General features: G+C 38.5%; 1 protein-coding gene across 1 annotated transcript in view; it reads right to left on the reverse strand.

Annotated features, from left to right (window-relative positions):
* Window positions 1–772: 772 nt before the first annotated feature.
* The window catches only part of ncor1 (nuclear receptor corepressor 1), a 115,321-nt gene continuing 103,239 nt past the window's right edge, over window positions 773–12,854 (reverse strand). Inside the window, exons 36-47 of the mRNA XM_084113421.1 lie at window positions 12,281–12,430; window positions 12,019–12,160; window positions 9,504–9,976; window positions 8,171–8,296; window positions 7,161–7,303; window positions 6,837–7,078; window positions 4,856–5,002; window positions 4,504–4,622; window positions 4,305–4,358; window positions 3,916–4,119; window positions 3,034–3,207; window positions 773–2,934 (exon numbers count right to left, since the gene is read on the reverse strand). Of these exons, the coding sequence (XP_083969547.1) occupies window positions 2,726–2,934; window positions 3,034–3,207; window positions 3,916–4,119; window positions 4,305–4,358; window positions 4,504–4,622; window positions 4,856–5,002; window positions 6,837–7,078; window positions 7,161–7,303; window positions 8,171–8,296; window positions 9,504–9,976; window positions 12,019–12,160; window positions 12,281–12,430 (2,183 nt within the window). The 3' untranslated portion in view covers window positions 773–2,725. The remainder of the gene's footprint in view (window positions 2,935–3,033; window positions 3,208–3,915; window positions 4,120–4,304; window positions 4,359–4,503; window positions 4,623–4,855; window positions 5,003–6,836; window positions 7,079–7,160; window positions 7,304–8,170; window positions 8,297–9,503; window positions 9,977–12,018; window positions 12,161–12,280; window positions 12,431–12,854) is intronic.

Raw genomic sequence — 12,854 nt, forward strand, 5'->3', positions numbered from 1 at the left:
TTTAAGTTTGTATAACTTGTATAAGTTTCTGTTTTTTAGCAACATGGCAGGAATGTCAATACATTTAATTGTAATTATTCTAAAACTTTGACTTATTTACATTACTTGCAAGTCGCTAATAAGTGACTAACAGTCCATTACATTCAAGGTATGTTTTTATTCAGTTCTTGCATTCCCTGGGAATTAAACCCATAACGCTGTCATTGCTAGCACTGTGAACTACTGTGTGAACTACAAGAACACTTACCTGATTGACTCAATTCAAGGGACACTGAAAGAAAAACGTATATTAAAGACAGAGGTTGAACTTTAAGATGTTTCCACACAATCAGTGAAGACTGAAGCATCAATGTGCCCACACAGGAGAAAAAACCCATGTCACTAAACATGCATTTATACAAATTAAGGAAGCCAGTTGTCTAGTTTTAGGGGCCAAAATGTCATAAATATGTAGAATATTATGAAATTAAGTAGAGATCCAGTGTAGACAATTCAAGTACCCATATTTAGAAATATTCAGTAAACGATCTGATGCTATAATAGTCAGCACTGTTCTGACTAATGCTGCAGCATTCAGTAGCTAATGCTGGGGAACTTTAAAAAAAAAAGTTCAACCAAAACTGAAAATTGTCATTTATTCACCCTCATGTCATTCCAAACTAGTATGACTTTCTTTCTGCTGTGGGATCTTCATTCCACAATATCTTGGACTTTCAATCTTTTTTTGGTAGATGATTGGAAAGAAAAGCATCAGAGACAGGGGATACAGCGCTGTCCTTTTCAGAGAGGTGGAGCTCTGTTCTACTTTATTGATTGGTCTGCACATTTCTCATCCACTACTGAGGAGACGGAGTGATACAAACATTGGATTTCAAAATCAGGGGGCAAGTTACTTTTTTTCAAGTCTTGATTCAGAACGGACCAGAAAAAAAGAAAGTCACCCTTGCAAAGCTAAACTGGAAATAGACTGACGTGATGAGCAATTTTAATTGTCTTTAAGATTCAAGTTTCACCATTTTTGTCAATGCCATTGTAAACACTTGACATCCCATTAAAACAGGATGAATATAACATTGATGCTGAAAATCATAGAAAAAAAAAAAAGAATGTGGAAAAAAATCCAAACATGAGCTCAACATTGTTTTTTAAACTTCTGAAGAAAACAAAACCATTATATTAAAATAAAGATCAGACTGGTGGTGTTATTTGAAGAAAGCAGAAGCACATAAAGTGGAAAAAAGCAGGATCAAGAGATGCCTTCAGATATCAGGGACCCCCATTAGCTTTAATCACATTCAACTAGTTCTGCACTGAGTTTATTCACTTTCAGACAGATATTTAGATCTCTGAACGAGTGCAGCAGCTAAGATAAATGGTACCGATTTAACATGCTTAAAGTTAATTTAAAAAAAAGTCACATTCCCAAAGCAGATGGAGTAAGTGACTAAAACATGAGCATATCTGAAAGCGTTCCAGACCTCTGGCATGACATGAATAACTTAGATTACAGGTAGAATGATTTTAAGCTTTTTAAAATTACTAATGAAAAAAGTGCAACGATGGTGCAGAGTTGTACCAAGTTTGATACTTCCTTTTTTTGTCTTTGTATTTGTTTTGTGGTCTAGGAGGAAAAAAAGAACAAAACAAAAAACACACATTTTGACAGAATACACACGTCATACGTGCTCCTTTATGATTAGTAACAGAGGACTTTCCCCTCCCAGTAACATTCTTCTTCAAAAAGAAAAAGGGTTACTGGGTAAAGGTGGCGGACCTTGTACAACCTAAGAAAAGCCGGTAGGAACGGTAGGCAAATTAAAGATGACGAGTCGTGTCCAACTGTCAGACATTCAACTGTAGCGTCAAACACTCTGAACAGATCTGCAACAGGCCACTGCTGAAGATTAGAACCAAGTCGAAAAGAAAAGCGAGAGAAAAACAGAAGAAACATTCATCTCATATCTGAAGTTTTACTGTGAATAAGACTCCTACAACAGAAAAGGCTGATACCGTCTTTCATTTAGTCCTGTCCTCCTATAACAGTTGATGAAGGATTGTGACTTCCTCCCTGAAGTAACAGGGCAGAACACATCTCAACAGTGCTGCACAGACAGGGTCCACATCTGAGGGGGCAAACGTAACAAAGTCCTTTTTGCGTTTCGTTGGGAGTAGTTTTGATTAGACCATTACTTTCAGATGTGGGAAGCTCAACGCTCTTAACCCGACAGACCACAAAAATTCCCACGCGTCTTGTTCCACCCATTCATCCAACTGGGATCAATTTAAAAAGCAATGTTAAAATGCAGAAAAAAATGTGTTAAATGAAAAACACTGCAAAAGGTTACTCTATTTACATACATTGATTTTTCTTTTTTTAAAGACAAACAAAATCTTTACAGAAACAAATTTTCAGAAAACAAGTCTCTTTACAAGTTCTTTTTAATCCTTTTGACTTTCCACGTCTCTGATTTTTTCCACAATTTTGTCCAGTTCTTATCCCCAAACGGGCCAAAAATCAAAGCATCGGTTCAATCCTGAAAATGAGTGGCTCTAAGCAATGCTCTCTCTGACCACCAGCGGGCACTAATTAGCACCAAACGTACGACCTCCTCCCCAGCAGAATCTCACTCTGGAGTGGCAGTCATAAAGACAGCGAAAGAAGGGCGATGGTGAACAGGAGTGAGACATGGACGCTTGTGTAGGAGAGGGAGGCGGGTCACCTGCCTCAGTCGTCGCTGTCCGAGAGGGTCTCGTACTGCTCTGACAGAAGCGGTGGCTCTCTCTCCCAAGCTCGCGTCGGGGCCACAGGGCCAGAGGCGCCACCCTGTGGCTGCTGCTGGGATTGCATGGAGGGAGATGAGCAGGCCATAGAGGTGGGAGGGGTACTACTGAGCATGCGCATGGTCAGGGGGTTATAAGGAAACTGCATGGAACCTGGGCAGGAGGAAAGAGAAACAAACAATCATTTTAATTTCAACAAATGTAGCTCTAACAAAACCATTTAATCTAACAATCAAGAATCGAGTAGCTGACCTGTGGACGACGGCCGGTCCTCCCAAGCCCAGGTGGGAGCCTGTCTATGGTAATCACCCTCCGAATGAACGGAGGACACAGAAGAGGGACGCTCTCCGGCAGAGTATGCCTGGCCTGGGTTCGGAGACTTTGATTTCCTGCTGCTAGCTTTGCTCTGAAGCTTCTGCCTTCCTGCTGTGGAGGTAGAAAGATGGACAAGGACGTCAGCAGTTTGGTCTTGAATGATATGCAAACATTCAGACTAGGGGTATTGATGATAACCGTGATACTTAAATTAAATACTGGTGTCATGTTGATACTACAAATATGATGATATAAAAGTATCAAATATGATGATATAAAAGTATGCTTACTAGCTTTGATAATCCAAAGCCAGTAAGCATCTGGTTGACATGTCAATTAGGTGGTTGTACTCCAACCTTAACACTGGTTGCCACCCATCATAACAGAAAATATGACGATACAGTGTGTAGCTACTACTGCCCCACAAGATCATGATGGACGAAATGAGAGACGAAAGCGAGACACTACCTGCACTTGAAAAAATGAATAAATTATTAATTAAAAAATTATGGTTTTGTACAGCTGTACAGTCTCCCATTGTCTACATGCGTATTTTGAGAAAACGCAAAATAAATTTGAATATGAATTGGACTGATAGCATTATTATTTTTTTATTTCTAAAGATATTGTGATAATATCAAATTCTTCAGGCCATGATAACTGTGTGGTGAAAATATGTGTGAATATTACAGTATTAGCCTTGTAAATTAATTTCCATGTTAATAAGCTGGCCCACAAAGCACTTTTGCAGAATGTTCTGTTTTATATAAAGTGTATGTTCATTGATGTGTACAGTACAGTACAGTTTACAGTACGAACCTGTGTTAGGGGACGGGCTGGCCTCCTGTCGGCTCTCTGAAATACTGCTCATGCTTCCTGAAGCGTTTCCTGTCCCCAGGTGAGCCTGCTGCTGGTCCTCCTGCTTCTCCTCCATGTTCCCCATCAGAGCCTTCCTGATGATGTCCTCCAGACCCAGATTACTGGCTGGATCACTAAATGAGTGGTTTCTAGGGTTTACACTGTCTGTACAGGACAACACACACACACATTGGAAAATTTGAGAATAATTTAAGCAGCGTTTAAAATTTGTGTCAAACTATGAAAAACATGAAATGCACGAAACATGAAAATACATCAACTGACATAAATGGCATGTCAGGTAAGTTCTTTATGGTGAAATTAATAATACTGATAGTTGTGAAACTCACTTGATGATGTTACTGCTGGGAGATTGAAGATCTCTGTGCCTGGCTGAGCATTACCTGTTCAGATAAAGGGCAAATGAGAGGTAGAATTAGGTGGCAATTGTCTGAATAAAAGACGTCAAATTATCAGTGCAGTGAAGTAAATATCCTGAGCTTGAGTGGGAATAGGTCTCTGACAAAATGGGTTTGCACTGTCACTGACCGACTTCTGCTTTGCGGAAGATCTCCTGCTTTTTGGACATAACCATAGGAGATGTGCTCTCCAGTTTGGTGAAAAACGAGGGCAGGTAACTTCCACTGCCTGGGGAGCGCGAGTCAGTCCTGAAACAAAAGAAAGGTCAAAGATCACACAGTGAAGAATAGGGTTGGCCAAAAATAACACAAAGCAAATAAACAGACAACAGTCTGAATATTCAGGTACATGGGCAGTCCAGTTTGCTTTACTATTTAATTTTCGATTTAGTGTTTTTTTCCCTTAAACAAATGTCTGAAAAATTATATGTAATTTAAAAAAAAGTGTAACCTAGTAGTGCAGAGAGACAATGCGTTACTACCTCTGTTCGGGGAGCTCATGCTCTCGTCTCTGACTCTGCAGCATACTGGCCTCCTGTTTATCTAACCCAGAATAACCCTGAGGAGGAGAAATGGGCTCATAGCTGCCCTCGACAAGCCCTCGACCTCGATCAGGAGACCTGCCTGGCCTGAGAGAGACAGAAAGATAAGAGACTGCTGCTGCATCGTTTTCAGTGTGTATAAAGCATCTCACGCATTTTGTAAGGAGTTTTGCAAGTATTAAAGCACCCCAACTATGCCAAACACTTTCATTTCTCACAATATACATTGCAGGGATCACCTCACTTCACAAAGAGTCTGAAAACAGTTTGTTCAAAGATTTAGTCTCTCTAAACCCCTCCTTTCTGAGAGCCTACTCTGCTCTGATTGGTCAGATGGCCTAGTCTGTTGTGATTGGTCTACCACTTATAGCGATTGTCAGAAATGAAATGCCTATTATCTGAATTTCAGCTCCGGTTTCCTCAGTGCTAGATACACAGTGATATAAATGATGGAGTCGTTTTTTCCGTATCAATTCCAGCGCAAGTCCACATCCTTTTGAAGCGCATGCAAAGCAGATTTGCAGTGCTGAAAACAGTGTCTTCTCGACATGTCAACAATATGAATCAAACTCTTCCAGGCCTCAGCTAAAACTACAGTGTTTGAAGGCAGACAAATTAAACGCCATTCACGGGCAGCCAATGAAGACCATAGGATGGCATTATGCAAATGTATTACATTGTTACACAGATTTGTAACATTTAGAGATGGGGTAAAAAGAGCAACAACTGTGTGTGAAGTAGAAAATGGCATTTAACTTGAAGGATCCAATTGAACTAGGCTACCACACTTTCAGCTTACTTCACATATATGGGCTGCCCTGTAAATGTGCAAAATGGACAAGCAGAAAACACTTTCTGGATCTAACCATATTAATTTTTTGGCAGTTTCAGAGCCTATAGCTATCACAGCGACAGACATTTAAGGACACCTAATTCAGTAATATATGTCAGGAAACAAGAATATTTTACCATTCCATTAAACAATGTCTTACATCACCTTTAAGTTCTTTGCGTTCTCAATGTCAGTTGGGTGTGGACATACACAAATACGCACATACAGTATTGTTTAAAAGTTTGTGCTGGTAAGATTTTTGTATTGTTTTGGAAAGAGTCTCTTATACTCACCAAGGCAGCAATCATTTGATTAAAATAACAGTAATATTGTGAAATATTATTACAATTTAAAATGTAATTTATTCCTGTGATGGCAAAGCTTAATTTTCAGTGTCACATGATCCTTCAGAAATAATTCTAATATGCTGATTTGCTGCTCAAGAAACATTTATTATTATGATCAATATTAAAATTGATCATCTTGCTGAGTGCTGCTTAATATTTTTGTGGTGCATTTTTCAGGATTCTTTGATGAATAGAATGTTCAAAAGAACAGCATTTATTTGAAATGGTAATATTGTATAACATTCTAAATGTCTTTATCAGCATTTTTAATCACTTACTGATTAAAAGTATTATTTTCTTTAAAAACAAGTAATAAAAACTCAGTGAGTGTTTTAGCGCAATTTTCTGACGTCATGGGATCACAACACTAAGAGATAGTAAATCTTTTTATGGTTTATTTTTTTTTTTTTTTTTTTTTTTTTTTGTGCGTTCCCGAGATTAGACCTTCCTTAACATAATGCCGAAAACCCGAAGTCTCTAGGTGGTCTGGTTGAGGAGGAGATAGAAGTGCAAGATTGGTGCGCACAGACAGAACAGAAATCATGAGTTAACAATCGCAATTTTGTCCGTTGGAAAATTGCGCTAAAAAACAAAAAACAAAACTGTACCAATCCCAAACTTTTGAACAGCATTGTATGTGCATGCGTTCTTGTGCGGCTTGTGTGTGTTTCAGTACAACTGACTAATTTAAGTAAAATCTTGTCATTTCATATAGCAATTTAGTTGTTGTGTCGACGGGTACCTGGCTCTTGGTTTATCGGAAGAGTTCTCGGGAGATACTCTGTTTGGTGGTCTCTGGTGGTGTGTAGCTGGAGCTGGGTTTTCTGGGCTATAGCGGTTAGGGGGTTTAACTCGACCTACAACACCTCCCATACCAGAGCTCTGGAATGTGGAGGAGAGTGAAGAGGAGGATGAAGAGGAAGGCAGCGAACTGGATGATGGAGGAGGATCCTGGCTCTTGGCAAAGTCTTGTGTAATAATGTGCTGTGAGAGAAAGAGAGAGAAAGTGAGGGCAATGAAGTGAATGACATGTGACATAAGCATCAGGAGTAGGAGTGCAACTTACTGAAATGTGGTCAGCGAGGGTCATGATGCGGTGTGTTTTTGGGACGGGCCCATAACTGTCTGCTTGTGAGGAGGGGGGCTGGTGGGGTGCAGAAGGTCCTGAATCTCCTGACTGCCTGATCCGGCTAATGTCAAACCTCATTCCTACACAACACAAGATCAGGTAAAAGAACTGACAGAAATGACACAAGGGTAAATCTCACGAAAATTATTTTTCAAAGATAATTTGTATTTATTTATTTATTTATTATTAATTCCAATTATTATGTCATTACTGTAAGATAATTTTTTTATTGAAACAGAGTAAAAAAAAAAAAAAAAAAATCGAATGATTTTAAATTGAAGGCAGTATACAAGAAATAAAACCACAATGAATGAATGTTCCTTAAAGGGATAGTTCACCCTAAAATGAAAATTCTATCATCATTTACTCACCCTCAAGTTGTTCCAAACCTGTATGAGTTTCTTTGTTCTGCTGAACACAAAGGAAGATATTTGGAAGAATATTTGTAACCAAACAGATCTCGGTCCCCACTGACTACCATAGTATATATTTTTTCCTACTATGGAAGTCAGTGGGGACCGAGATCTGTTTGATTACAAACATTCTTCCAAATATCTTCCTTTGTGTTCAGCAGAACAAAGAAACTCATACAGGTTTGGAACAACTTGAGGGTGAGTAAATGATGACAGAATTTTCATTTTTGGGTGAACTATCCCTTTAATATCTTTAGTTATATTTTTTACGCATTATAGAAATAGGATTTTCTTTGAGAAAATGTGAATGTGGACGTAAAATGTCTGTCACAAAAAAATAGTGTTACAATGCAAAAAACCTTCTAAAAAGTACTAAACAAATTCTAATATAAGCTTAATTTTTTTCTTCGTTTTTTGACGGTATGATGATATAACCTGTATATGTTCCTAAAATATTTCATGAGATTCACCCCATCTTGATAAAACACGCTCAGTTTCCGGGCTTGTGGAGGCATCAGGGCTTTCAAGTCTCACCTGTGGGTGGCTGAGAGCTCTTTTCTGATGGGAAAGGTCCTTCATTCTTCTCTTCTCTCAGGGCTGGAGAGTTAGCAGGGCTGATCACCTCAATTCCCCCCGGAGCGTCATAACGACTGGATGACACTGAAGGACATGCAAACATGCTGTTATAGCCTTTTAAGTAAATAAAGCTGGTTTGTTAGTGAGAGAGGGTGTGCCATCTACACCTTTAGCACACTGTTTTCAACCTACTTCCAAATACACCCCCTGGGGGGTATTGCTACTGTGGTACCACCATCAAAACGAACAGAAATGCATCAAAAGGCACATATGTTATAAATAAACTCTGTTGTTATAATTAAAATCTGTTAATATCTATGTGAATATTTTAAGCTGAAGTGTGTTTTGGCACCACCATGCCCATGTGGCATAAAAACTGAGTAGATTACAAAGTAGTTGGCACTGAAGCATCCTTCTAGCAGACTTTATAGTAAGTCACAGAAAGAGAACAAATTTAATTCCTGTGGTAAGAACTACACTCCCTATAATGGAATTACCCTGTCAAATCTGAGGTCAGAGGTTTGTCACTGTTATCAGTCTCAATTCCAGCTGGATCACAGGTTGTGCTTTCTAGGTTTCCTAAGACTATTAGGTCTCATGGCCTCAATGGCACTGGTCATCCCATTAGGTGTCCTGTTAATGCCTTCTGTTAGTAAATCCCTAAGTTCATGCCTTGTATTTGTCTTACAAGTTGTCTAATTTTTTGAATCATTCTTTTGCCTCTGGGCATGATATAAAGATGTCTATGACCTTGTGCTCAACTATCACAAATCTAGCTTATGGTGAGACTCTGTTGAAGTGACTGCGGCAATTGCTTCCTGTTTGCTCTGCTTTGTAGTATGTACATTACTTTTAAACGTTGAAAAGTTTGGGGTCGGTAAGAATTTTGTTTTTGAAATAAATTAATACTTCTATTTAGCAAGGATACATTAAATGGATCAAAACACTGTAAAGGCATGTATAAATGTTACAACATATTTCTATGTCCAATAAATGCTGTTTTGAACTTTATCAAAGAATCCTGTTTTACGGTTTCCAGAAAAATATTAGGCATCCCAACTGTTTTCAACATTGATAATAATAAGAAATCAAAGCAAATAATCATATTAGAATTATTTCTGAAGGATCACATACATTTAAAAATATTATTGATCCCAAACTTTTGAACGTTAGAGTAAATTTGAGATTATTGAACTGTGAAGTGTTACCTGACTACTGGTTTCAAAAAATGTATTATCATTATTACACAAAATTAATTATAATTAAACTTTGTCTATCTGATGACACTCACTGCTGCTGGAGGAGTCAGAGCTCTGTGAGCCTCTCTCACGGGAATCCTTATCTGGGGCAATCTGGCGTGTGATGATGACATCAATGAAGTTTGCAGCAGTTATGGTGGTCTTCCCATGCGTGCGCAGCTCCTCCTCCATGCGTGACTTCGTGGGTGGGGCTTTCTCTTTGCTCCCTGCAGCTCCTCCACCCTCTGCATACACAGAATGGGAAGGTTTCCCACCAGGAAGTGACACGTCCCCATATGGCGATTGCATGGAACGACGCTCCACCTCCTGTGACTCCTGTGCTGCCCGCCGTGATGACATCATGTCATCATCCCGGGAGCTACTGTTATTATGCTTGCTCTCCTTGACTTTCGCAACATCCATCTGCGGGGCAGAGGCAGCAGCGTCCACCAGGGCGGCGAGGGCGTCAGCTGCATTGTTGTATCGGGAGTTGGCTTGAGCTGCAGATGCTTGTGAGGGCATTTGCCTGGACAAGCAAAAGTTGCACGGTTAATAGAGAAAAACTAATTTTATAATCTACAAATCAACAATTACATAAAAAATAAGAACAAAAAATGTAATAATAAAAACAAATAAAATAAATTATTTAAATATATAATAAAAAATATATAAAAGCTCATACAAATTAATATACTAATAATATAATAAAAAACTACATTAGCTTATTACAAGTTATTGCAATCATATCATTTATTTATAAAGCACATTACAACTGCACATGCAGACCAAAGTGCTGTACAATCACAATGCAAACAATAAAACAAAAAACAAAACAAAATGAACCATTAAAGGGGTGGTTGATTGTGATTTCACTTTTTTCATTTTAAATAGTGTGTAATGTTGCTGTTGGTGCATGAACATTATCTGCAAAGTTGCTGCGCTGAAAGTTCAATGTAAGCAGAGATATCGACTTTTAAAAATCAGGAAGTTTAATGCCTACAAAAACGACTCGAATGGGACTACAACGAGGTACTTCCCGGGTTTTATACGTAACTATGCAATTATGCACTAATTTTGTAAATGTATTTTCAATGTATATTTTATGACGATCGATTTGATCAAGAACGTAAACCAATGCCAACGCTGTTTGTTTATAGCCAGTTAGTTCGATGCTATTTTGTGTGTATAAGACAAACGTGTATAAAGTTAAAAAAAATATATATGTAGCCTAATCGCAACAGCAAACTTCAGCTGCTGAAGTTAAAACAATAACTTTAAAAAACGGTATTACTCAAGTCATTTATTCAGTTATATTAAATGTTTAATCAGGAGAAAACCGTATCTCAAAAGCTAACAAGCAGCAGTAGCATTTTCAAGTAACAGCATATCGAAATACATATATAATAATAGTAGATTAGAATAGAATAATAATAATAAAAAATGTACCATTCAGAAACATTTTGTAAGAGCCGTGTTTGCGGAGGTTGCTTGACTCTCTTCATTGCCGCTTTCTGGGTCTGATATTTACATTTGACCGGAGCACATGCAACTTTCGCCCGTAAAGGTAATGGGCGTGAAGTTTCCGGACAACATGCACTACGCAGTTTAGCCAATTACAACACATCGGCCCAACTAACCAATCTGAGCCCATTGCCTGTTTCCGAGGGAGTGTTTTCATAGAATCAGGAAGTCAACCGGTCGTTCAAATGACAGAGGAGAAAGCGGCTTACAATAAAGGTGAAATTTATGAAAAATAAGACTTAAAAAAAAAAAAAAAAACGAAGACATGTTATATTGCACCCCATAAACACAATCATGCAAAGAAAAAAAGCAGTAAACCACCCCTTTAAGTAGCACTTAAAAACAGCCACTCGAGTGAGGCCAAAATTGGAGAGATATAATCACACTTGTAAGCAGACAAACGCAGCCAGGCCGGCGTGTTTGGAATTAATTTCAATTATAAAATAGAAGCCTGACAGGACACTACATAAAGCCAAACACGACAAGAGTGAATAAAAAACAAAACAATTATCTTCTGGTTTCAAAGGAAGATAAATTTGTGTATTGTCGGCATAAAAGTGCCATATTTAAAAAAATAAATAAAAATAAGATAAATAATCAAGCCCAGAGGAGGCATATGCAAAAGGAATAAAATAGGCTCAATAACAGAACCCTGAGGTACCCCACAGGTAATAGGTGCTGATAATGAAAATGTACAAAGCTTCACCGAACATTATCTGTTCTCTAGATAAGGAATGAACCACTTTAAAACCAACCAAATGTAAAAATCTGGGCTGCAGAGTTAACCGAATCTGATTATGTGACGGTCATTTACGACTGCAGTTTTCTGTGCTGATCAAAATTGGTCTTAAACCTCATTAAACCTCAAAAAACTACATTAACTGTTCAAGAACTACCTTTTCTAAAATAGAAAAATTAGATAGATCTCCAATTCTACAATAAAAGTTAATAAGTTAATATAATACAAAAAAGTGAATGTGTGCATAATACATTTTAGTAATGAACTAATTTATTAGGCTGATGTCATGAATAGTGTGTATTGCTCACATGAGTGGGGTAATGACGCTCTTAGTGTTGGTGCCCTGGAAGATGCTCGGCCGCTGCTGGAGGACGCCCTCCTGTGATCGCACAGAGGGTGAGGTGGAACGCAGGGAACTACGGCTGCCTGGTCGGCCAGGCTGTTCAGGACCTGCAACATAAACAGTGATAAGTCCTGAGAAAACTGGCAGAATAGCTCAGTTTGTTAAGATGGAGCAGAATGGATTATTATTGGTGCCATTATTTCCTTCTATGTGTCAATTATTCTTACCTCCACGCATATATTCTACTGCGGCGCGTTCCCGTTCTCTCTGATCTCTCTCTCTGTCTCGCTCCCGTTCTCTTTCCCTCTCCCTCTCACGTTCCTTCTCTCGCTCCCTCTCCACAATGGCTGCATTGGCACTATGATGGGCAGGATGTCCTGTGGGGAGTGAAGAACAGGCAACACATAAAAAACAAACAGGGGTTACAATCAACGGGCCCTTTACATTTGCTGTAGTTTGATGGGGCCAGCTGTGTTACTGTAAGGGATAGAAGACAGGTTCATGATTTCAGTGATGCGAAATTATTGTGTGGATATATAAATGCATATAAATAACTCTGGCATTATCTATTCCAGTGGTTCCCAAACTTTTTAGAGTGGTGTACCTCGAAGCATTTAATATCATTCTGCATACCCTCTCTTCCACTTACACTGCTGTCAGTCACACTTTTCCTATTAAGGTACAATATTTGCCCCCTTAAATTGATTTTCTGGTGCATTTTTTCCCCTTTATGAAGACAAAGTTTTTCTAACCCTATAAAATGTATGTGTCATGTTTGTCAAATTCTGAAGATTCTATTAA

The sequence above is a fragment of the Abramis brama genome, assembly GCF_963993115.1.
Source record: "Abramis brama genome assembly, chromosome: 5".
NCBI classification, from domain to species: domain Eukaryota; kingdom Metazoa; phylum Chordata; class Actinopteri; order Cypriniformes; family Leuciscidae; genus Abramis; species Abramis brama.